Source organism: Thalassophryne amazonica, chromosome 4 (genome assembly GCF_902500255.1).
Source record: "Thalassophryne amazonica chromosome 4, fThaAma1.1, whole genome shotgun sequence".
NCBI lineage: Eukaryota > Metazoa > Chordata > Actinopteri > Batrachoidiformes > Batrachoididae > Thalassophryne > Thalassophryne amazonica.
Window position 1 is genome coordinate 138514670 of NC_047106.1, and position 25923 is coordinate 138540592.

A 25923-nucleotide genomic window follows, 5' to 3' on the forward strand; every position below is an offset into this window, starting at 1 on the left:
ATTTGAACACCCTGCGATTTTGCACGTTCTCCCACTTAGAAATCATGGAGGGGTCTGAAATTTTCATCTTAGGTGCATGTCCACTGTGAGAGACATAATCTAAAAAAAAAAAAAAACAAATCCGGCAATCACAATGTATGATTTTTTAATAATTTATTTGTATGTTACTGCTGCAAGTAAGTATTAACACCTGTGAAAATCAATGTTAATATTTGGTACAGTAGCCTTTGTTTGTAATTACAGAGGTCAAACGTTTCCTGTAGTTTTTCACCAAGTTTTCACACACTGCAGCAGTGATTTTGGTCCACTCCTCCATACAGATCTTCTCCAAATCTTTCAGGTTTGGAGTTTCAGCTCCCTCCAAAGATTTTCTATTGAGTTCAGGTCTGGAGACTGGCCAGGCCACTCCAGGACCTTGAAATGCTTCTTACGGAGACCCTCCTTAGTTGCCCTGGCTGTGTGTTTGGGGTCATTGTCATGCTGGAAGACTCAGCCATGACACATCTTCAATGCTCTTACTGGGGGAAGGAGGTTGTTTGCCAAAATCTCGCATCCATCCTCCCTTCAATACGGTGCAGTCGTCCTGTCCCCTTTGCAGAAGAGCACCCCCACAGTATGATGTTTCCACCCCCATGCTTCACTGTTGGGATGGTTTTCATGGGGTTGTTCTCATCCTCTAAACATGCTAAGTGGAGTTGATTCCAAAAAGCTCTATTCTGGTCTCATCTGACCACATGACCTTCTCCCATGCCTCCTCTGGATCATCCAGATGGTCACTGGTGAACTTCAAACGGGCCTGGACATGTACTGGCTTGAGCAGGGGGACCTTGCTGCCCTGCAGGATTTTAAACCATGACAGCATCATGTGTTACTAATGTAATCTTTGTGACTGTGGACCCAGCTCTCTTCAGGTCATTGACCAGGTCCTCCTGTATAGTTCTGAGCTTTCTCAGAATCATCCTTACCCCACAAAGTGAGATCTTGCATGGAAGCCCAGACTGAGAGAGATTGACAGTCATCTTGTGTTTCTTCCATTTTCTAATAAATAATCATAACAGTTGTTGTCTTCTACCAAGCTGCTTGCTTGTTGTCCTGTAGTCTATCCCAGCCTTGTGCAGGTCTACAGTTTTGTCTCTGGTGTCCTTAGACAGCTCGTTGGTCTTGGCTATGGTGGACAGGCTGGAGTGTGATTGATTGAGTGTGTGAACAGGTGTCTTTTAACAAGTTCAAACAGGTGCAATTAATACAGGTAAAGAGTGCAGAATAAGAGGGCTTCTTAAAGAAAAATTAACAGGTCTGTGAGAGACAGAATTCTTGCTGGTTGGTAGGTGTTCAAATACTTATTTGCAGCAGTAACATACATATAAATTATTTAAAAAATCATACATTTTGATTTCCGGATTTTTTTTTTTAGATTATGTCGCTCACAGTGGACATGCACCTAAGATGAAAATTTCAGACCCCTCCATGTTTTATAAGTGGGAGAACTTGCAAAATCGCAGGGTGTTCAAATACTTATTTTCCTCACTGTAAGTCGCAGTTTTTTTATTAGTTTCAGAGGCTCTATGACTTATACTTCAGTGGGATTTACAGACCAAAAAAAAAAAAAAAAAAAACCTCACTTCTTTATTCAAAATAATAGTTATAATGACTATTTATATATGACTTTCCCAGGAATCAAAGCAATAAACAAAATAAAATAAGGCAATTTAGCTCAGCACCAGAGAGCATCTTACCTTTTTGTAAGGTACATTGATCTTCATGGTCATAGTCAAGAAGCACGTCTGGGGCGGCAGGTATTCAGTCGTGACGGCGACAGAGCTCTGAGTTACAAAAAAAACAAAAAAAAAAACAAAAAAAACAAAACAGGAACAAAACACATTAAATGACATGTCATCAAGTTTCCACAGGAAATGAATTACACAACAGGAACTCTAGATTCCTTTTAAGGGTTTGGCTGGTTTGAGTTACTGCATAAAATAATTATATTTGTCTTGGACACATCTATTCGTGTAAATAAGAGATTTTGGATTTTTTCAAGAATATCACTTCATTTCACAACCTCACAAGCACAGTCACTCATTACAACTGTGCACGTTAAAGTGCAAGAGCTCTGAACGTGTTGTGTGCAACATATGTCATATTATACAAATAGTGAATGTTTATGAGTTTGATGGTACAAATATATTTCATGAGGAGAAAGATGGAATGTTCCACTCAACGTCGTTGAGTGGAACATTCCATCTTTCTCCTAAATGTAAAAAAATTCATTGTCTGCAATTGTCTGTCTGTACCTCTGGACATTCCAGGTAGGTTGCAGTTCTGAAATATGGTGGTGCTGGAAGATAATGTGTTCCTGCTTGTGTCAAGATTTTGTGGTTCATTTTTGTCTTTTCATCTCCGCACATTTCTTGTCACCCTGTTGACTATTTGCAACAAAACATTAAATTGTTCAGTGATCACACCTCAATAGCTATTTCAAGAGTGCTGCATTCCTCTGAAAGACATTACAAATTTTGTCTTTTCAACATTTAATTTATTTTATTTATTTATTTTGGCCCATCTCGGCTGAGGTAAAGAAGCTGCTCAATAATTATGCACACGTTGATACAAGCTGTCAGTCACTTCAGGCCACACCCTCATTACAATAATACATACGTATCACATGAGAATCCTTAAATCAAATAAGCCCTGAGGTCTATTTAGCTTGGAGATGAGCTACAATACAAGCACATTTTGACTGTTTAACTTCACCTCAGTCTGGTGGTGAACAGAGGCACAATCACTGAAGCCCCTTTCACGCCAGGCCTGCTTCAAGCTGCACTGGCTGCATATCTAATAATGCAGGAATGTCTGTGTCAGTTGTGCGCAGCAGGGGGTGAGACGCTTGAGGAGGTGACAGTGCAGAGGAGCTGCAGCCAGACTGTACTGCGCAGGTGTGCACTCTGATTTCTCTTCTACAACCCCTGGCAAAAATTATGGAATCACCGGCCTCAGAGGATGTTCATTCAGTTGTTTAATTTTGTAGAAAAAAAGCAGACATAGACATGACACAAAACTAAAGTCATTTCAAATGGCAACTTTCTGGCTTTAAGAAACACTATAAGAAATCAAGAAAAAAAATTGTGGCAGTCAGTAACGGTTACTTTTTTAGACCAAGCAGAGGGAAAAAAATATGGACTCACTCAATTCTGCGGAAAAAATTATGGAATCACCCTATAAATTTTCATCCCCAAAACTAACACCTGCATCAAATCAGATCTGCTTGTTAGTCTGCATCTAAAAAGGAGTGATCACACCTTGGAGAGCTGTGTCTAAACTCTGGACCAAATACAAACAACATGGGAAGGTTGTTAAAGGCAAACATACTGGTAGACCAAGGAAGACATCAAAGCGTCAAGACAGAAAACTTAAAGCAATATGTCTCAAAAATCAAAAATGCACAACAAAACAAATGAGGAACGAATGGGAGGAAATTGGAGTCAACGTCTGTGACCGAAATGTAAGAAACCGCCTAAAGGAAATGGGATTTACATACAGAAAAGCTAAATGAAAGCCATCATTAACACCTAAACAGAAAAAACAAGGTTACAATGGGCTAAGGAAAAGCAATCGTGGACTGTGGATGACTGGATGAAAGTCATATTCAGTGATGAATCTCGAATCTGCATTGGGCAAGGTGATGATGCTGGAACTTTTGTTTGGTGCCATTCCAATGAGATTTATAAAGATGACTGCCTGAAGAGAACATGTAAATTTCCACAGTCATTGATGATATGAGGCTGCATGTCAGGTAAAGGCACTGGGGAGATGGCTGTCATTAAATCATCAATAAATGCACAAGTTTACGTTGATATTTTGGACACTTTTCTTATCCCATCAACTGAAAGGATGTTTGGGGATGATGAAATCATTTTTCAAGATGATAATGCGTCTTGCCATAGAGCAAAAACTGTGAAAACATTCCTTGCAAAAACACACATAGGGTCAATGTCATGGCCTGCAAATAGTCCGGATCTCTGCAAATAGTCCGGATCGTTTGTCACTCATTAAGTCCATGCCTCAGAGACTGCAAGCTGTTATAAAAGCCAGAGGTGGTGCAACAAAATTCTAGTGATGTGTTGGAGCGTTCTTTTGTTTTTCATGATTCCATAATTTTTTCCTCAGAATTGAGTGATTCCATATTTTTTTTCCCTCTGCTTGGTCTAAAAAAGTAACCGTTACTGACTGCCACAATATTTTTTCTTGATTTCTTATAGTGTTTCTTAAAGCCAGAAAGTTGCCATTTGAAATGACTTTAGTTTTGTGTCATGTCTGTGATCTGCTTTTTTTCTACAAAATTAAACAACTGAATGAACATCCTCTGAGGCCGGTGATTCCATAATTATTGCCAGGGGTTGTAGTTGATATTTCTTCTTGTGCAGCACTGCAAGTGTGCTGCTGTGATTTCTGTTAAAGTTTATCATCCTTCCTGCGACCATGGAGCTGCAGCTGTGTTCCTGTGCACCGTCACATGGACGTGCAGATGTCCTCCATGATGACTTATACTGTATGTGGATGTGTCCTGTCGCTGGCAATCTGCCTGTGAGCAGAATGGACTTTATTTAACACAATGAGCATTTTTTTTTCTTTTAACAGTTCACATGTGCTGTTTGAGCGGTATAGTTTTACTGCATTGGTATAAAAACTTGAACAATCCTGCATGATTTATCACTCGGCAACATTGGAGCACAGCAGCAATCATAAACTGGCGTCGGGTAACGTTATATTGTATGAGTGTGGCATCCAGTCACATTAAGTACCGCTACATTGCCTTAAATTGTGAGAAAACTACTTCCTTTCTGCGTCCTTTGCTCAACGCAGAAAATATTAAACATGTTTAATTTTTGGCGTCTGTTTTGCGTCGCCCGTTGTGTCCCTCATGGTACTGTGGCGTTAGGCTGCATCAACTTGGCATCGTCATGACGCCACATGACGCAACTCGAAGGAAGCCCGGTGTGAAAGGGGCATAAAACTGTCACTGACCAACTGCTGCCTGATGGCAGATCATCAACTTAGAGATCAAGCTAATGATCCACTTTTCAGCAACACACACACACACACACTCTGCCTTACAGACATGTGCTGGGCTGCAACCGTTCAACAAAGAGATGCTTCTGGGTGTTTTCAGCAGTACAAACAGAGAATAATGAGTTGGGCTCAAACCCAAACACCTCAGGGTTTCCACGACCTCTGACCTCTGTACACCCTGTGACAGGCCACAACAGAGGGCCTCTGGACCTGAGCCAACAGCCCAGGCAGGTACTCCACTCCATCATTTATGAACGAAATCCAGTATCACTGATGGAACATCTACAATAATAAATAAAATACAATAAACTCACCCTACGACTGCTGGGATAGCCCCCCCCCATGACCCAAAAAGGGAGTAGGCGCTTACAGAAAATGAATGAATGAATAAGATAAACTGAAAGGGTCATACTTCACTGTGAAAGGCCTCACGCATGTGATTGTGATACCGTCACAAATGGAATCAATTGTTGTGAAGGTGTCAGGAAAAAATATTGTGATGTATCACAAAATTTGAGGTGACACAGGAGGGGGGGAGGGCGCTGGGGTTAGGATTAAAATTAGTGCGTGAAAGGTGACCACATCACTAAAATGTAACACATTTGGTGACAGTATCACAAAAAAACAAAAACAAAACCAAAGGTGAGACTGGGCTGTGATGTGTGTACAGAACATAAAGGACTGCTGCTATTTTTCCTAAAACAAGTTTTCTCTGAAAGTCATTTGACCTGATGTACTAAAGGTTTGCATGTGTTTAAACATGTGCAAACATCATAGCACTTGCAAACTCAACTCAACCTTTATTTCTAAAGCATGTTTAAAATGACAGCAGTCGACCGAAGTGCTGCACATAAATAAAAAATGGGCACAATCGTAACTAAATGAATTAAAAATAACAATAAAATTACAACAGGCAATAAAACAGAAAAAAGACAAAGTAAAATAAAGAGTAAAAAGTAGTAGGAAATGATTTAATTTGATTTAATTTCATGTAATTTTATTTACATAGCGCCAAATCACAACAAAGCTGCCTCAGGCGTAACACATAGCTAAGAAAAGTCCAACCATACCAACCCCCAGAGCAAGCACACAGGCAACAGCGGTAAGAAAAACTCAGTATCTCTGATGATACTGAGGAAGAAACCGCAAAAAAAAAAAACCATACTGTTTTACTAACACAGAAAACTGATGATTGCTGCTTTCAAATGCACAAAACAGCACATATTGTCTGTTTAGTGGATTTACTGTGTCATAAATATGCAAAGTGGTGCATCCAGGGTTTTCATGTATCCCATAATCCCTTGCACGGCAGAGAGTCACTGCAGTCAAAACAACATAGAGAATCCACATGATGACAATTGTAAATGAATATTATACTACAAAAATGTAATTTTTTATGCTTTTCATCACGTTAATAAGAAACTGCATGCATGATACCCTGAAAACTTGAAACAATTATAACAAATAATCCGTGTCTGCTACGTTTAATCTGCGTGGAATTTAATAAACGCAAACCAAATTTCAGACATATTATATATATTAATCTGGAACAAAGAGGACAAACAGTGTTGTAAAGGACAATAATCTAGACGTTAAAGAGCAAACTTCACTTTCCCCCCCAGAACGACGGAGAGACAGCCTGTGATTCTCACGTTTACAAAAAACAAATACAATAACAACGTCTAAAACCCAGAGAATATATTCATGAGAGTTTTAGGCACAATATAAAAATAGTTTTATGTTGCGATGTTAATGGTGTTGTCTGTGTGCAGCAGTTAAAGTGAAGCGTGATCAGAGCGTCTCAATGTAGTTCTCAATGTTACTGAGATCTTGCAGCGCGGCGACTTCTCCGAGGTTTTGCAGGATTTGAAACCTGAAAAGGGTGGACGCACCACTTTGCTAAAATACTGTGGAGGGAGCAAGAATTAAATGTCTGAAACAGCCCATTTTTTTAAATTGCCACTGTGTGAACAGGCTCAGTTATGTGGCAGAGTTTGGGTACAATGAAGCACAAAGTACATAAATGATTAAGTGGCTGATATAGTTTCATTTTGCGCTTATGGCCATTAACACGTGCAAAATCCTCATTAGCATGCTGCAGTCTACATCATGTTCCCGTCTACTATCAATTGCGCAGTTAGTTTTAGTAAATCATCTGTAAAACTGTGCTGAGGTTTGCATTGCCCACTCACTTTGGCACTTCTTAGTCTGTCAGTCAGTCCCAAAATTCAAAATTGTCAAAACCTGTTAACTTGGGGGAGACACTCACTGTAGGGCCACCAGTGGAGGCTTCACACACATCAGCTGAGAATAATGCTTTCCCAAATATAATTATTTTTGGTGACTTAGAGGTTTACATATGGCAGGACATGTGACCCAGGTTGTTTACTGAAATATGAGGGGATGTGATAGAAAAAGAGAAGTGGTGCAGAACATAAATGCTGACGCCCTGAATGTCAAGTGGGAGATCCATCACGAGACTCACTAACTCAGAATCAGCTCAGTTAATTAAGAACTGTTTCACCATCTGCATTTCCTGCTTTAAGCGGTTTCAGTCACGTGTCAGTCACAGCACGTGACTGAAACCACAGACATTTTCAAACTGCTGAGGAGTTGATGCTCCGCATCACTGCTTATCATGGACTGCTTCTACTCAAAAAACACATTTAATCAATTTGTCATAAAAGTCTGAAGAGCAGCTTTTATTTTTCTCAGAGCCACAAACTCCCAGCTGTGTTTGCCTCAGAAGTCGCTTGTCCTAAACACACAGTGCTCAAACCCATGACCACGTGGCGAAGTCTGAAAACTGTAAAGTCATGAAACCAGTTCTTCGACATTGGCAGCATAGTTTTTTTTTGTTGTTTTTTACACTAGGCTCTGATCCAAACAGCGTATAATGGCACCTACAGACGGTGAGATTTCAGCAAATGTATGAGCCGTACTGTTCCACACAGGTTTATTTATGACTCTGAATTTGACATGATGTATTTTTCAGAGTATAAGTAGTGTGGGTTTGTTTTACTTTTGTTTTTTTTTACTAGTTTTGGAGGTCCAGTGTCTTATACTCTGGTGTAAATTACATACCAAAAAAAAAAAAACTAAAAACCACATTCATTGTTATAGCAACAATTCTAATTATTTATATAGGGCTTTTGCAGGCATCAAAGCACTAAACAAAATAAACTACAACAATAAAAGAGTAAATGTCAGCCCTAAAAAGTACACGACAACAATTAGTCTAGATAGAATTCATGAAAGGTTAAACAGCCTTTTTGAGTAGAAGTATATCAGTATTGTTTTTAACTTGTTCAAATGGTCCAGTTCATGAAAAAAATAGGATACTAACCAAACATTTTTATTTTTAGCTTCTAAATGGACAAGAAACATACATGGTGGATAAACAACAAATTTTAAGTAAAGCGTTCAACATTTCTATGTACTTTCCTGAATAACATCATGACAAAAATCATATTACTCTTAAAATGTTTATAATTGATTGATTTAATAGTGGTCGCGGAACACCGCTTATGAGGAAAAAACTAGGTTATGTTTTTTAAATCATGACCAACACATAAATGACCATTAGACCAAGAGACATATAAGACCAAAATATGAATTAAAGACAAATTCAACATCCACATTCAAACATCAATCATGTCCTGTTGCTTTTGCACAAATACAAACTTGATAAATGATACGTGGAAACATTATTAAACAATATTCAAAACTGAGACAGTAACACAAGATCACATTGCACATGCTGGACAACATCGTTAGCAAAGGGCATTGGCTGAATCACTGAAATACTATGAAATATCGCATATTTGCGGATACATTTCTAAGTATATTTTCCAATGTAAAATTTTAAATTTGAGCTTGGTACCCATTTTTCCAAGATTCAGGAGAGTTTATTCGATCCAAAGAGTGGACACCAACTTCTACTCAAAAATGGCGCTTCCTGCAAAAATGGCGGTAAGTGGTCTAGTCAAAATGTACAAAAACACCAAATTAAAATGCTGATTGTACAGAAAAAGGTGAAACTTATATCTCCTTATTTCCCTCAAAAAAGTTTTTTTTTTTTTTTTTTTTTTTGCCAGGTACGAGTTTACAGTATGCAGACTGTGCAGTCCAAGAATGGAACAACATCAGTGGACTGACTCCAATGTAGTAGCGCATCTTAGCTAAAAATTTCCATAAAAATTGTTCATTTTGTGATTAAAAACATGGAATTTGGTACACATATTCTAAATTAACTAATTTTTATTTTCAGATATGGAGCAATCCTGGAGCTGACCTCTAATGAGCTACAGGGGTCAATAAAGAATTATACAGGGGTCAAAATTTTAAAATGCCCCATTCATGTTGAAAACTATACCACATTATTTGTCTGATCATAATGATTCCAAAAAGGCCAGTCATTAATAACAGCATTTTACAGTTAATAGCATTTTAAAAAGGAGTAGTTTGCACCATCTGTCATGCTTCGTTATCATGTGACAGAGTAACATATGTCATAGAATCCAATCCAAACTTTTTTGACCTTAACTTTGGAGACCAATCATTCAACACAGTAAAAACTATTCCATTTTTAATCCTTTTATTTCCATCAAGTCCAAATTGATGTATTTTTTTTTTAATCAAATGTGTTATATGGCTGGGGGGGCCGGGCTGCCGGTTTGTTTCTGTTTTTTGGTTTTCCTCCCAGGTGGCGTGCGTTTGGGACTGAGTGGCTGTGTTGCTGAGGCTGTCAGGACCTCACCCTGATCACCTGCGACTCGTCAGGACTCACAGCTGTAGTGCATCTGGATGGATTGGAACATGTTGGCATTTAAGACTGGAGTGCACAGTGTGTATTTGCCAGAGACTCGACCTTGTGACCAGACGGGTGAGATCGTCGTCTCGGGAGCCATCTCATCAGCAGCGGATGCTGAGAACGTCCAGGTTTGATGCACAGTCTGTGAAAGAGGAGGGGGTGAGGTCTCACGCTCGTCAGCACACTTCCTGAGGTACGTTAGATTTTGTGACTAACAGTTATACAGTCAGTAAATGTGGTGTCCCTCACACCTTATTGTATTGAGCTGTTTGTTAGTCATGTATCAGCTTCCACTGCAGTGGAGTTTTGTGAACGGGATGTTCCATGCCTGCAGGTTGGGAAGCTGATCAGTAATCAAGCCAGGAAGTGTTTGCTGTTTGTACACCTTTAAGTGTTCTGTGTGTAGAGTGTGGACTCACATAATGGTTCCTTCTTTCACAGACTCGGTTGTTGCGGCCACCTGGGGGGTGTCGGCGGGGTCCTTGGGTCCGAAACAGCTTCTGGCTCCGGACCGTTAGCGCTGCTGGGAGCGCACCACGCCAGGCCGCACCTTTTTGTTATATTATCACTGTTATGTATTAAATTCAGTTAGCCTTTGAACCGTGCTCTGCTTATTTCATACTGGGTCCTTCAAACGCTGGTCGGTTCTCCGAGCTGCGTCCGACACATAACACAAATGAACAGTGTGGTGAAGTTAACATGAGAACAGATGTTCACAGAACAATTCTTGTTGCTTTAATATACAATTTCAAGTGAGCTTCTTTGCGTTATTATACGTAAAGATGCTAATTTGTCTTCACTATTGTTTCATTGTGGTGTAAAAGTTTTGTTTATTATTATTATACTCATGGTAGTTAAATATTTAGGACCAGAGAGGGGAGAACGTTTGGTATCTTTTTATTATTGAACACCCACCCTTCCCCCATCTGCTGAACTCTCGATCTAGGCTTTGACGAGTTTGTTATTTTTCTTTATTATTACTTTCAACTCTATTTTATAGCATTTGTTTTGCTGTTACTTGGGTTAGTTCTTTGTTACAGCTTAGTCCAAGCTGTGTGTTTAGTTCTTGCTTGGAACCCTTGTTTGTTTACCAGCACAAAGACAAATATAAGGCTAGGTGTGCTTTACAGTAATTTTGTATGTTTGAATACAGTACATGATAACTTTGAATATTTTTAATGAGCATCAGCATTTGTAGCTGGAATGTAAAAGGTTCTCATAAACAAGTTAAACGTAAACCTATCCTCAATAGTTTAAGAAAGTACAAGACTCAAATAGTGTTTCTACAAGAAAACACATCTCACTGATGAGGAACATAAAAATATTTAAGGGTGTTGGTTGGACAAGTCTATTTTTCATAATATTCAACAAACAAAAGGGGAGTAATAATATTAATACACAAGAAGCTTCCACTTACAGTTGTAGATGTATTTAAGGATACAGGTGGTAGAATCATTTTAATTAAGGGTAATCTTTATGGAGAGGAAATCTTGCTTGGTAACATATACGGCCCAAATGTAAATGATGAAGATTTCTTTGCAGTGCTTCTTAATAAAATTGCTGAGATGGACTGTCCAAATATACTCATAGGAGGTGACTCATAGGAAGTGTCCTCCTGAAAACACACAGTCTAAAAATGCTAGGGCAGTTAAAAATATCTTAGAAGAATTAAATTTGATAGACATTTGGAGGCACTTTAATCCTTCATTGAAAAGTTACACTTTTCACTCTCTACCACATTCAACAACATTGCACAATGATTACCTATTTTTGTCAGACCATCTGGCCCATTAGTTGACAGATCAGAGATAGGGACTATTTCACTGTCTGATCATGCTCCTGTTAGCTTGGCAATGCAACCACTTAGACCTTTGGAACGTTCAGTTTCCTGGAGGTTGAACAGACTGTCGCTTTTAAATGAAGACTTTGTCAAAGTACTTGAAGAACATGCAGATTTTTTTACTTAAACCTTAATGATAACGATAATGCTGACCTTAGAATCGTATGGGATGCCTATGAAGTATATATGTGTGGGATAATAATATCATATTCTAGCCGTAACAAGAACATTTCAAGCTTTTAGTAGAACAAACTAATATTGAAAACAAAATAAAATCACTTCTTAAAGAGGAATATTTTGCATCTAAATCAGGTCAGGTTCTAGGGGAAGTAAAATTAGCTAGAGCTTCGCTTTCTGACATAATAATAAAGAAAGCTGAAAAGGATATGCTACTTGCACAACAGAGGCTTTTTGAGTTTGGTGATAAATCAAATAAACTTTTGGCATGATTGGCACAAAACTCTTTGGAGAGCAGCTTTATACTGGCAATACAGGATTAAATTGGCAATTGTTATATGGATAAGAAGCATATAAATAAATGTTTTAAATAATTTTATGAAAAGCTATACACCTCTGAAGTCAACAATGATGTATTAATAGGGTGTTTTTGAGGAGCTTAAACATACCTCAGATATCACCAGAACAAGCAAATTCATTAAAAGGACCTATAATCAATCAATCAATCAATTTTTTTTTATATAGCGCCAAATCACAACAAACAGTTGCCCCAAGGCGCTTTATATTGTAAGGCAAGGCCATACAATAATTATGTAAAACCCCAACGGTCAAAACGACCCCCTGTGAGCAAGCACTTGGCTACAGTGGGAAGGAAAAACTCCCTTTTAACAGGAAGAAACCTCCAGCAGAACCAGGCTCAGGGAGGGGCAGTCTTCTGCTGGGACTGGTTGGGGCTGAGGGAGAGAACCAGGAAAAAGACATGCTGTGGAGGGGAGCAGAGATAACAATATTACAATTTCATCTCTTCAAACAGGTAAATGTCCAGGTGCTGATGGATACCCAGTGGAATTCTATGAAATTATAAAAGATAAAAACAGTAAACTTTTACAGCATGTTTTTAATACTTCCTTTGAACATTCTAAATTACCAGATTCTATGTACATCGCAAACATTATCGTTATACCAAAACAAGATAAAGACCCAGAACAGTGTTTTTCATATTGACCAACTAGTTTACTGGGAGTAGACATGAAGATTTTATCTAAGATATTAGTCACTAGATTGGAAAAGGTTGTGCCTGACATAATTCATATGGACCAAACTGGCTTTATAAAGGGGTGACTGTCATCGAACAATACTAGACGCTTATCAATATTATCCAACATCTTAATCATACTCAAATACCAGGAATCGTTGTCTCAATGGATGCCAAATAGGCCTTCAATCGTATTGAAGTGGAATATATGTTTGAAGTGTTAAAAAGTTTTGGATTTAAAGAAAATATCATAAATTTGTAAAACGTCTATACAAAAAGCCTATGGCATCTGTTCTGACAAATGGCCTGCTGTCTGCACCTTTTAGACTGGGAAAAGGAATGGCCCAAGGGAGTCCCTTTCCCCTCTGCTGTTCAATTTGGCTATAGAGCCACTTGTGATAGCAATTAGGCAAAATGAGGACATCAAGGGAATATTGATAGGGACAAAACAGCATAAAATTTTAAACTTTTGTCGAACCTATCGTCCCATAAACTTAATAGATAAACAAAATAGGGAATTGCCACTTGCTATCAAGGATCACTTTTTGGTTACTAATACCATTAGGGCATGGGGTATCCTGAGAAAAATGTTTGGTCAGACTAAGAAATTGTCTTCATTGACAACATTGGTAGACAACCCAGACTTGATGGCAGAGGAGGCTGGTGCCAATATTAAATCATGGGAAGAAGCTGGCATCGGAAGAATGCATGATCTATGGGACAAAGGGATATTTAAGACATTTGAGGATTTAAGGGGACAATATAACATTAATTCTACAGATTTTTGTAAATATCTTCAGATAAGGCATTACATCAAGACAAAAATGGAATTGTTGGAGTTTCCAGGTGATTGTTTTTTACTTGAAAAAAATATTTTGGATTGTCATAAACGTGGCCGATTTGTGTCAAGATTTTATTCCGAGCTGCAAATTTTAAAGAAGGATGGACTAGAAAAACTGCATTTAACCTGGAATACCAAACTTAACGCAATAATTGACTTAGAATCATGGGAAGAAATCTTGCTGCTGCCTTCTAAATTATCTATATGCAACCAATATAAAGAAATGCAATACAATATTTTACATAATGTGTATATATCATCATCATCATCAAACTTTATTTCAGACACAAGGTCCATAATAACACAAAAGAACATACAAAAAAAAAAAACAAACAACAACAATAAAAAGACCAATTTCATCCATGGCCATATAAACTGATACGCCAATGTTTCCACAGCCTAGAAGAAAACCTGACCGAGCTCTGTACAGGACTGGTCAGGATATGAATGATACTGTTTACACAATCTGTAAATCTGCACATACATCTGTACATGAAGTTTCTGAGCACAGCAGCACAAGTTGGAACACTAACATTTACAAACATCTGACTGGCACTACTCCATCTCGGCACCTTAAGCAGTATTCTCATGCCATCATTGTATGCAACCTAAAGTTTGTGCATACTGCTTTGTTTGAAATGCCGCCACAAATGGGCAGTGTACATTGAAGTGCAATATGCTTTAAAGAGTGAAATTTTAACAGATACAGAGCACATAGAGAACTTACGAGCAAGCATATTTGCTTGTGCATATTGAATACACCGCTGCCTGTACATATCTCTATCATCAGACAGGTCAGCAGTTATGTAATGTCCCAAGTATTTTACATCATCACACACTTGGAGAATGCTGCCTGACAGAAAGAAAGCAGGAAAACACGATTTCGAGTCCTCCTTACTTCTGACAATCATGATGTTGCTCTTTTTTGCATTATATTTAATGTCAAAATCCAAACCATACTGTGAGCAAACCTTCAACAACTGCTGCAGCCCAGCACTACACGGGGAGAAAATTACAAGATCATCAGCGTACATTAGGTGGTTTATGGTTGTATGGCCAACCCCACAGCCCGTCCTACACTGATTCAGCAGATTAGATAGATCATCCATATACACATTAAAAAGGCAAGGTGAAAGAATGCTACCTTGTCTTACCCCATTCCTCACATGAAAGGGGGAAGATACATAATTTCCCCATTTCACATACATAGACTGGTGAGCATACCAATACACTAAAATTCTCAATAAATACTTCGGAACTCCTCTATTATACAATTTATAAAACAATTTATCATGATTTACATGATCAAACGCTTTTGAGGCATCAATAAAACACATAAAAATAGTAGTATTGCACCGATTATAAAAGTCTAAAATCTCCTTAAGAGCAAAAATGCACATATCAGTGCCAAGTTTTGACTTAAAACCACATTGATTATCAGATGTCACCAAATACTTCTCCATTCTATTAAGTATAGCCCTTTCCAAGACTTTGGATACAGTACTGGCTAAAGCAATAGGCCGATAGTTATCTTTATTATTTATTTTACCACACTTATCCTTAACAATAGGCACTAAGAATACAGAGAGTATAGAATTAGGTAAAATACCATGAATTAAAAACCCAGTGAAACAGATAGCCAACAAGGAAAACAATTTACTGCTTGCAAATTTTAAATGCTCAGCCGATATTTTATCCACACCGCATGACTTATTATTACTCAAATTCATAACAATATCACTAATTTCTTGTGTAGAATCATATGAATCACTGCGGTATTGTATCACTTCCTGTTCCGGAGCACAGCGGTGTTTTTCTGTATCTGTTAGCTGTTTAATCTGCGCAGTTAGATTGATCTAGTTATCTAGATTACGATTTGTTTCCCAGTGTAATCTTTACGTGCCTTAACTAAAGCACTCCTTCTGCTGAATCACCTCTAAATTATTTACACATTATTCACTTTGCGTGTTTTTAGGAATCCGCTAGGTTAGCGTAGCTACTAGCTCTTAGCCGATTTAGCATGGCGGCTTCTCCTGTCTCTCCCGCACTTTTCTGCTCTGGGTGTGAAATGTTTAGTTATTCCTCGGCCTCCTTTAGCAGTAATGGTACTTGTAATAAGTGTAGCTTATTCGTAGCTTTGGAGGCCAGGCTGGGCGAATTGGAGACTCGGCTCCGCACCGTGGAAAATTCTACAGCTAGCCAGGCCCCTGTAGTCGGTGCGGACCAAGGTAGCTTAGCCGCCGTTAGTTCCCCCCTGGCAGATCCCGAGCAGTCGGGAAAGTAGGCTGACTGGGTGACTGTGAGGAGGAAGCGTAGCCCTAAACAGAAGCCCCATGTACACCGCCAACCCGTTCACATCTCTAACCGTTTTTCCCCACTCGACGACACACCCGCCGAGGATCAAACTCTGGTTATTGGCGACTCTGTTTTGAGAAATGTGAAGTTAGCGACACCAGCAACCATAGTCAATTGTCTTCCGGGGGCCAGAGCAGGCGACATTGAAGGAAATTTGAAACTGCTGGCTAAGGCTAAGCGTAAATTTGGTAAGATTGTAATTCACGTCGGCAGTAATGACACTCGGTTACGCCAATCGGAGGTCACTAAAATTAACATTAAATCGGTGTGTAACTTTGCAAAAACAATGTCGGACTCTGTAGTTTTCTCTGGACCCCTCCCCAATCGGACCGGGAGTGACATGTTTAGCCGCATGTTCTCCTTGAATTGCTGGCTGTCTGAGTGGTGTCCAAAAAATGAGGTGGGCTTCATAGATAATTGGCAAAGCTTCTGGGGAAAACCTGGTCTTGTTAGGAGAGACGGCATCCATCCCACTTTGGATGGAGCAGCTCTCATTTCTAGAAATCTGGCCAATTTTCTTAAATCCTCCAAACTGTGACTATCCAGGGTTGGGACCAGGAAGCAGAGTTGTAGTCTTACACACCTCTCTGCAGCTTCTCTCCCCCTGCCATCCCCTCATTACCCCATCCCTGTAGAGACGGTGCCTGCTCCCAGACCACCAATAACCAGCAAAAATCTATTTAAGCATAAAAATTCAAAAAGAAAAAATAATATAGCACCTTCAACTGCACCACAGACTAAAACAGTTAAATGTGGTCTATTAAACATTAGGTCTCTCTCTTCTAAGTCCCTGTTGGTAAATGATATAATAATTGATCAACATATTGATTTATTCTGCCTAACAGAAACCTGGTTACAGCAGGATGAATATGTTAGTTTAAATGAGTCAACACCCCCGAGTCACACTAACTGTCAGAATGGTCGTAGCACGGGCCGGGGCGGAGGATTAGCAGCAATCTTCCATTCCAGCTTATTAATTAATCAAAAACCCAGACAGAGCTTTAATTCATTTGAAAGCTTGTCTCTTAGTCTTGTCCATTCAAATTGGAAGTCCCAAAAACCAGTTTTATTTGTTGTTATCTATCATCCACCTGGTCATTACTGTGAGTTTCTCTGTGAATTTTCAGACCTTTTGTCTGACTTAGTGCTTAGCTCAGATAAGATCATTATAGTGGGCGATTTTAACATCCACACAGATGCTGAGAATGACAGCCTCAACACTGCATTTAATCTATTATTAGACTCTATTGGCTTTGCTCAAATTGTAAATGAGTCCACCCACCACTTTAATCATATCTTAGATCTTGTTCTGACTTATGGTATGGAAATTGAAGACTTAACAGTATTCCCTGAAAACTCCCTTCTGTCTGATCATTTCTTAATAACATTTACATTTACTCTGATGGACTACCCAGCAGTAGGGAATAAGTTTCATTACACTAGAAGTCTTTCAGAAAGCGCTGTAACTAGGTTTAAGGATATGATTCCTTCTTTATGTTCTCTAATGCCATATACCAACACAGTGCAGAGTAGCTACCTAAACTCTGTAAGGGAGATAGAGTATCTCGTCAATAGTTTTACATCCGCATTGAAGACAACTTTGGATGTTGTAGCTCCTCTGAAAAAGAGAGCTTTAAATCAGAAGTGTCTGACTCCGTGGTATAACTCACAAACTCGTAGTTTAAAGCAGATAACCCATAAGTTGGAGAGGAAATGGCGTCTCACTAATTTAGAAGATCTTCACTTAGCCTGGAAAAAGAGTCTGTTGCTCTATAAAAAAGCCCTCCGTAAAGCTAGGACATCTTTCTACTCATCACTAATTGAAGAAAATAAGAACAACCCCAGGTTTCTTTTCAGCACTGTAGCCAGGCTGACAAAGAGTCAGAGCTCTATTGAGCTGAATATTCCATTAACTTTAACTAGTAATGACTTCATGACTTTCTTTGCTAACAAAATTTTAACCATTAGAGAAAAAATTACTCATAACCATCCCAAAGACGTATCGTTATCTTTGGCTGCTTTCAGTGATGCCGGTATTTGGTTAGACTCTTTCTCTCCGATTGTTCTGTCTGAGTTATTTTCATTAGTTACTTCATCCAAACCATCAACATGTTTATTAGACCCCATTCCTACCAGGCTGCTCAAGGAAGCCCTACCATTATTTAATGCTTCGATCTTAAATATGATCAATCTATCTTTGTTAGTTGGCTATGTACCACAGGCTTTTAAGGTGGCAGTAATTAAACCATTACTTAAAAAGCCATCACTTGACCCAGCTATCTTAGCTAATTATAGGCCAATCTCCAACCTTCCTTTTCTCTCAAAAATTCTTGAAAGGGTAGTTGTAAAACAGCTAACTGATCATCTGCAGAGGAATGGTCTATTTGAAGAGTTTCAGTCAGGTTTTAGAATTCATCATAGTACAGAAACAGCATTAGTGAAGGTTACAAATGATCTTCTTATGGCCTCGGACAGTGGACTCATCTCTGTGCTTGTTCTGTTAGACCTCAGTGCTGCTTTTGATACTGTTGACCATAAAATTTTATTACAGAGATTAGAGCATGCCATAGGTATTAAAGGCACTGCGCTGCGGTGGTTTGAATCATATTTGTCTAATAGATTACAATTTGTTCATGTAAATGGGGAATCGTCTTCACAGACTAAAGTTAATTATGGAGTTCCACAAGGTTCTGTGCTAGGACCAATTTTATTCACTTTATACATGCTTCCCTTAGGCAGTATTATTAGATGGTATTGCTTAAATTTTCATTGTTACGCAGATGATACCCAGCTTTATCTATCCATGAAGCCAGAGGACACACACCAATTAGCTAAACTGCAGGATTGTCTTACAGACATAAAGACATGGATGACCTCTAATTTCCTGCTTTTAAACTCAGATAAATCTGAAGTTATTGTACTTGGCCCCACAAATCTTGGAAACATGGTGTCTAACCAGATCCTTACTCTGGATGGCATTACCCTGACCTCTAGTAATACTGTGAGAAATCTTGGAGTCATTTTTGATCAGGATATGTCATTCAAAGCGCATATTAAACAAATATGTAGGACTGCTTTTTTGCATTTGCGCAATATCTCTAAAATCAGAAAGGTCTTGTCTCAGAGTGATGCTGAAAAACTAATTCATGCATTTATTTCCTCTAGGCTGGACTATTGTAATTCATTATTATCAGGTTGTCCTAAAAGTTCCCTAAAAAGCCTTCAGTTAATTCAAAATGCTGCAGCTAGAGTACTGACGGGGACTAGAAGGAGAGAGCATATCTCACCCATATTGGCCTCTCTTCATTGGCTTCCTGTTAATTCTAGAATAGAATTTAAAATTCTTCTTCTTACTTATAAGGTTTTGAATAATCAGGTCCCATCTTATCTTAGGTACCTCGTAGTACCATATCACCCCAATAGAGCGCTTCGCTCTCAGACTGCAGGCTTACTTGTAGTTCCTAGGGTTTGTAAGAGTAGAATGGGAGGCAGAGCCTTCAGCTTTCAGGCTCCTCTCCTGTGGAACCAGCTCCCAATTCAGATCAGGGAGACAGACACCCTCTCTACTTTTAAGATTAGGCTTAAAACTTTCCTTTTTGCTAAAGCTTATAGTTAGGGCTGGATCAGGTGACCCTAAACCATCCCTTAGTTATGCTGCTATAGACGTAGACTGCTGGGGGGTTCCCATGATGCACTGTTTCTTTCTCTTTTTGCTCTGTATGCACCACTCTGCATTTAATCATTAGCGATTGATCTCTGCTCCCCTCCACAGCATGTCTTTTTCCTGGTTCTCTCCCTCAGCCCCAACCAGTCCCAGCAGAAGACTGCCCCTCCCTGAGCCTGGTTCTGCTGGAGGTTTCTTCCTGTTAAAAGGGAGTTTTTCCTTCCCACTGTAGCCAAGTGCTTGCTCACAGGGGGTCGTTTTGACCGTTGGGGTTTTACATAATTATTGTATGGCCTTGCCTTACAATATAAAGCGCCTTGGGGCAACTGTTTGTTGTGATTTGGCGCTATATAAAAAAATTGATTGATTGATTGTAGAAATAACCACTTCCTCATGTTTATCTATACTGTTCATCACAAATGAATTACTTTTAATACAATTAAACAATTCATAATAATGATTCCGCCATAATTGAATAATTTCGTCAGTACCATTTGCACAATCTATATTAGTTGGCAAGGATGTTTTTAAATTGTTCATTGTTTTTATTTCTTTCCAGAATTCGGTGGGACTATTCTGCAGAAGTTTCCTTGCAAGCGACTCAGATTTCAAGAGGTTTTCATTTCTCTTAATAAAACGCAAGGCATATTTAAAATGAGCATTTGCCCGTTTCTTATGTTCAAACACAGGACCATGTCTAGGTTTGCCAAATTTAACCCATGATTTAAAAGCCCTTCTAGCTTCAGCATGAAGCTCTTCTGCATACACATTCCACCCCAGCTTGGCTTGGAACTTTTTAGTTTTATACAAGGACCTACTAGAAATAAGAAGAGAATCTATAATTTTCTCATACAGTATGCACAATTCTGCGCCATGTTGTGCATTTTTACAATTCATGTCAGAACAAACCACTGCGCTTTTTGGTAACTCAATATTACTTAACCCTAAATCAGACTGGATGTGATACAAGTTTAAATCCTGCGCGTTCAGCTTGTCCCAATAAATTTTTCCTTCTTCGGTCTCATTATTCATGGGCAAATAAGTGGGTAAATTGCCCACATTTATAGACAAGGAGAAAGGGACATGATCTGATATAGCAAATTCATAATTTATCCTCATAGCCTCTAAAGAGTCATGTGCATCCTCAGAGCAGATACAGTGATCTAGCCATGATGTTGTGTGCCACATTTCACTGATATAAGTATAGCTGTCCACTGGCAAAAGCATTTCACTAGAAAGAATCAAATCATTATTGGAGCAGAACTGCCTTAAGTGGTTACCAAATAAGGATTTACAGTCACTCACATCAGCATTCATATCTCCCAAGATATAAACACAAGTAGAAGGATTGTCTTGAATAAATGATACAATGCAGGCTAACCTATTAAGGTATTCATCCTCATTATAAGGGCTTTCATAGGGTGTATATATATTCAGTATAATGAACTTTTTATTTCCACAACTGAACTCAATTCCTATGGCCCAGTCAACATCCAATCTTATCAGCCGGTCCAATCTCTTATGCCACAACACTGCAACACCTCCACAGATTCTACCCCGCACCAACTTGGTGCTGCAGTCAGTGGTAGATTCCCCTGCTCCATAAAAATCTGCATGCATAGAGTTAAGTCCTTCTAAGTCCTGCCTTGCCAAAAACGTCTCCTGAACGCACAGTACATCACACTTTTCTAACAATTTGTCCACCACAAGACGGCGTGATTTGTCAGTCTCAGTATGTCCCATGCGCAGTCCACGCACATTATATGACACAATATTAACAATCATTTATTTGAGGGTAGTTTTTTTTTTTTTTCTTCTCTTCTTCTTTTTTTCCCGTGCCGGGACACGGCTGCTCTCCTGAAACGCCAGGTCCGATCACAGATACAGGGCGCTGCAATTCCGCCTCACTTCCTGATCCAAGTGCCATGCTCCCAGCATTCACTCTGGGTTTGCGTGGCTCAAAGTATCGACGTACATAGGTCCCCGCTGGCCAAAGTTGTGGATCGTAAAGTTCAGACACTTCATTACACTCTGCCGTGACCTGAAATGAGCTAAATCGATTGTGACTGGAGACAATCTTCCGACACGTAACACACTTCCCCAGCTTCCCAGACAAATAAGAAGATAGGGTGTCAGCTTCCAGCTCAGGAGAAAACCGAGTGGCAAACACACTCACCAGTTTAGTTCTAATCACTGGGATGTCGTCCTCGGCTCCTGTACCAATTATACCAATATTCCTGCGCTGCTCCTTCTTAGGGCGTGCGTCCACTCTCACACCATTACACAGCGTCACTGCAATTGGAGACCTCGTGCGCTTGCGGGGCGCTTTCTTCACCACTGTGCTCCATGTTTGCGACGCCAGCAGCGCGTCCTCACTTTCTCCCGATGGCTCAGGTGCAAGAGACGGTATTTCCGCCTCCGCTGACGCTCCGTCCGACCACTCGGGCAAACCGCAGATACTCTCGACAGCCGCCAGCCGGCGATTCAAAGCAACTGTGCTCGCACCAAGGTTCTCATTAACATTGGCTTGAGTCTCCATAGCCGTTCTCAAACTCGACAATTCCCTGCTCAACCGCTCCACTCGACTGAGCAGAGCGGAAGCATCCAAACTGTCGAATCCGACAGGGGGTAACTCATCCAAAAAATGAGAAACGAACCTAGGAATATCCTCTCCACATTCATTAAGCACCTTTAGGCAGTCTTTGATGTTATTTGCATCCTTTTGGGGGCCTTTATGCCTGATGTAGCATACTGAAGACGCGCACATTTCAAACAGCAGACGTTTAGACTCTTCAATCCACTCAGAAGAAAAATTGCTTGAGACTAGCAATACAATTTCGTCCTGCGTCAAAGTTCTCATTTTAATTACAATAAAATTTAAAAGTTCATCCTCTATAATCACTCTCCCATCTGCAGTTTCATACACAAAAATCTCAGATTTTGCTTGAGGGCCGCCAGCTCCTCCAGCACGCACTGCTACTCCTGCCGCCATCTTGAGTTTCTGCTCGGATCCAGAGGTGGATATGTGTGTGTGTGGATATACACTCAACAAAAATATAAACGCAACACTTTTGGTTTTGCTCCCATTTTGTATGAGATGAACTCAAAGATCTAAAACTTTTTCCACATACACAATATCACCATTTCTCTCAAATATTGTTCACAAACCAGTCTAAATCTGTGATAGTGAGCACTTCTCCTTTGCTGAGATAATCCATCCCACCTCACAGGTGTGCCATACCAAGATGCTGATTAGACACCATGATTAGTGCACAGGTGTGCCTTAGACTGCCCACAATAAAAGGCCACTCTGAAAGGTGCAGTTTTATCACACAGCACAATGCCACAGATGTCGCAAGATTTGAGGGAGCGTGCAATTGGCATGCTGACAGCAGGAATGTCAACCAGAGCTGTTGCTCGTGTATTGAATGTTCATTTCTCTACCATAAGCCGTCTCCAAAGTCGTTTCAGAGAATATGGCAGTACATCCAACCAGCCTCACAACCGCAGACCACGTGTAACTACACCAGCCCAGGACCTCCACATCCAGCATGTTCACCTCCAAGATCATCTGAGACCAGCCATTCGGACAGCTGCTGAAACAATCGGTTTGCATAACCAAAGAATTTCTGCACAAACTGTCAGAAACCGTCTCAGGGAAGCTCATCTGCATGCTAGTCGTCCTCATCGGGGTCTCGACCTGACTCCAGTTCGTCGTCGTAACCGACTTGAGTGGGCAAATGCTCACATTCGCTGGCGTTTGGCACGTTGGAGAGGTGTTCTCTTCACGGATGATGTGAAGGAGATGTGTTGCACTGCATGAGGCAAATGGTGGTCACACCAGATACTGACTGGTATCCCCCCCCCAATAAAACAAAACTGCACCTTTCAGAGTGGCCTTTTATTGTGGACAGTCTAAGGCACACCTGTGCACTAATCATGGTGTCTAATCAGCATCTTGATATGGCACACCTGTGAGGTGGGATGGATTATCTCAGCAAAGGAGAAGTGCTCACTATCACAGATTTAGACTGGTTTGTGAACAATATTTGAGGGAAATGGTGATATTGTGTATGTGGAAAAAGTTTTAGATCTTTGAGTTCATCTCATACAAAATGGGAGCAAAACCAAAAGTGTTGCGTTTATATTTTTGTTGAGTATATATACACACACACCTCCCAGCATATACTGCAAATACAAACCAGGAATATCACCAATTTGTTCTAAATGCAAGGTAGCTACATTTCATTTGCTTTTGCATTTGATTTCATTGCTTCATTGTAAAATTACTGGGATATTTTGGTAGGCTGTATTAGTTTAGTAATAGGAAAGACGCTCCTTCCAAGCCCTTTGCTTTGTCTTCTAGGGCTCATAGCTGAGAAACTCAACCCTCATAAGGAAATAATACAATTCTTGTTGATGCTGGCTAGAAAGTCCATAATGGTAAAATGGGTTGGGGCTGATGTCCCTTCTGTGCAGACATGGAAAAATTTAATTTCAGAAGTTATAGGCCTAGAAAAAAAAAAAAAAATCAGGTATTGCCTTGCTGGAAAATTTCAAGCTTTTAAGAAATGGGAAAAATTGTTGGACTGTCTTAAAATTAAAAGAACAATACTGTAAACTAGGAGGATGCACAACTCTTAAAGATAATTTCTTTGTTTTATTCATATTTGCTGTAAATTACTCATGCTTGCTCTTGTGCTATAATTTGTAATTGTGCTGTGTTGGTGTTTTTATTTATTTTTTGTTTCTTTTGTTTTGTTACTGCTTGTATAAATAATGAAAAGGTTTAATAAAATAATATTAAAAAATATGTGTAAACAAATCAAACAACAGTTTGGCTTCAATTTACTCAATAAAATAAAAACACCACATGGTTCAAAGTAGCAACCATCAAGCTGCGCGGGTCACCGACAGATCCAGCACTCGTCCATGTGTTCACAGTCTGCACTCACGATCTCAATCTGATTGATAAATCTTTAATTAACCTTTCAATATTGAACCCTGTGTAGGTGAAGATTGCTGATTCTACAGAAGAACTCCTTAACTGGTTGTCCGCTTTTCCCAAAAGTAGAGTGACTCAAATGTCCGAACATAAATGTATGTGTGCTGATTTCCCACGTACACACACAAACATCAGGTTGTGTGTGTTGAATGGGGTTTGATTTGATTTGAAGGGTTGATGTCCAGTGTTAACACTATTCTCATGACACACTGTTCACCTTTATTTCTGGAATCTGACACAAACACAGACCATGACTGTGCTGCCTAAATCAATCATTAATGATGTTTATTATGTATATTTTTTAAATGTTTGTTCGGCACCAACACTGTTTTAGAGAAAGCAGGTATTTCATCTTTCAGTAAATTTTGGCAACCTTTTTTTTTAAAAAAAGAATTATTATGGAGAAAGTTGGTAACTGTGAAGGTATCTGAGATAAAGTGAACACAGCAACACTTTTTAATAGTTTTAACAGTTTCACAAAGATTAACACTGTTTTAATCCGGGTTAAAAGTGTTAACACTGTTTTAAAACTGTTTATAGGATAAAGCTTTATCTTCATGTTTTGATACTAAGATCTCTGTATGAATGAAGATTAAAATCAGAATAATAACATGCTAATGAATAAATCAGTCATTTCCACGCAGCTGCCTTTATGTTCTGTGACTTAAAACAGCAAGAAACATCCGTCATTAATCACCACTAACTCACCTGTTACCACGTTAGTTCACCTCCGAGGGAAAACAGCTCTGAAGGTTTCTTCTATTTATCCTCACAATAGTTGTAAAAGTTGAATTTTAAGGCAGAAAAGTAAAACTCAGCCGCTGTGACTAGTTGCAGGCAGGAGGTGGTCATGTGACCTCAGCCGACAGGCAGCCAATCAGAAACCAGCATTATCACTGACGTCAGACAGTTACAGTAAAGCACTTAGTAGTGTTCACCAGCAGAGGGCAGCATGGATCAAGGCGGAAAATGTCTGCAGAAGGAAAGCAATGAGTTTTATTTAAATTAAGACATGATGACACACAGTAAACATTCAGTGCACGCAAAGAAAAATAAAACACAGCACAAACTACAACCCCTGGCAAAAATTATGGGATCACCGGCCTCAGAGGATGTTCATTC

General features: G+C 39.4%; 1 protein-coding gene across 1 annotated transcript in view; it reads right to left on the reverse strand.

Moving 5' to 3' along the window:
* The window catches only part of pld3 (phospholipase D family, member 3), a 144759-nt gene extending 119114 nt beyond the window's left edge, over nt 1–25645 (reverse strand). The window contains exons 1-2 of the mRNA XM_034168862.1: nt 25510–25645; nt 1737–1823 (exon numbers count right to left, since the gene is read on the reverse strand). Coding sequence (XP_034024753.1) covers nt 1737–1769 — 33 coding nt within the window. The 5' untranslated portion in view covers nt 1770–1823; nt 25510–25645. The remainder of the gene's footprint in view (nt 1–1736; nt 1824–25509) is intronic.
* Between the last annotated feature and the right edge of the window lie 278 nt (nt 25646–25923).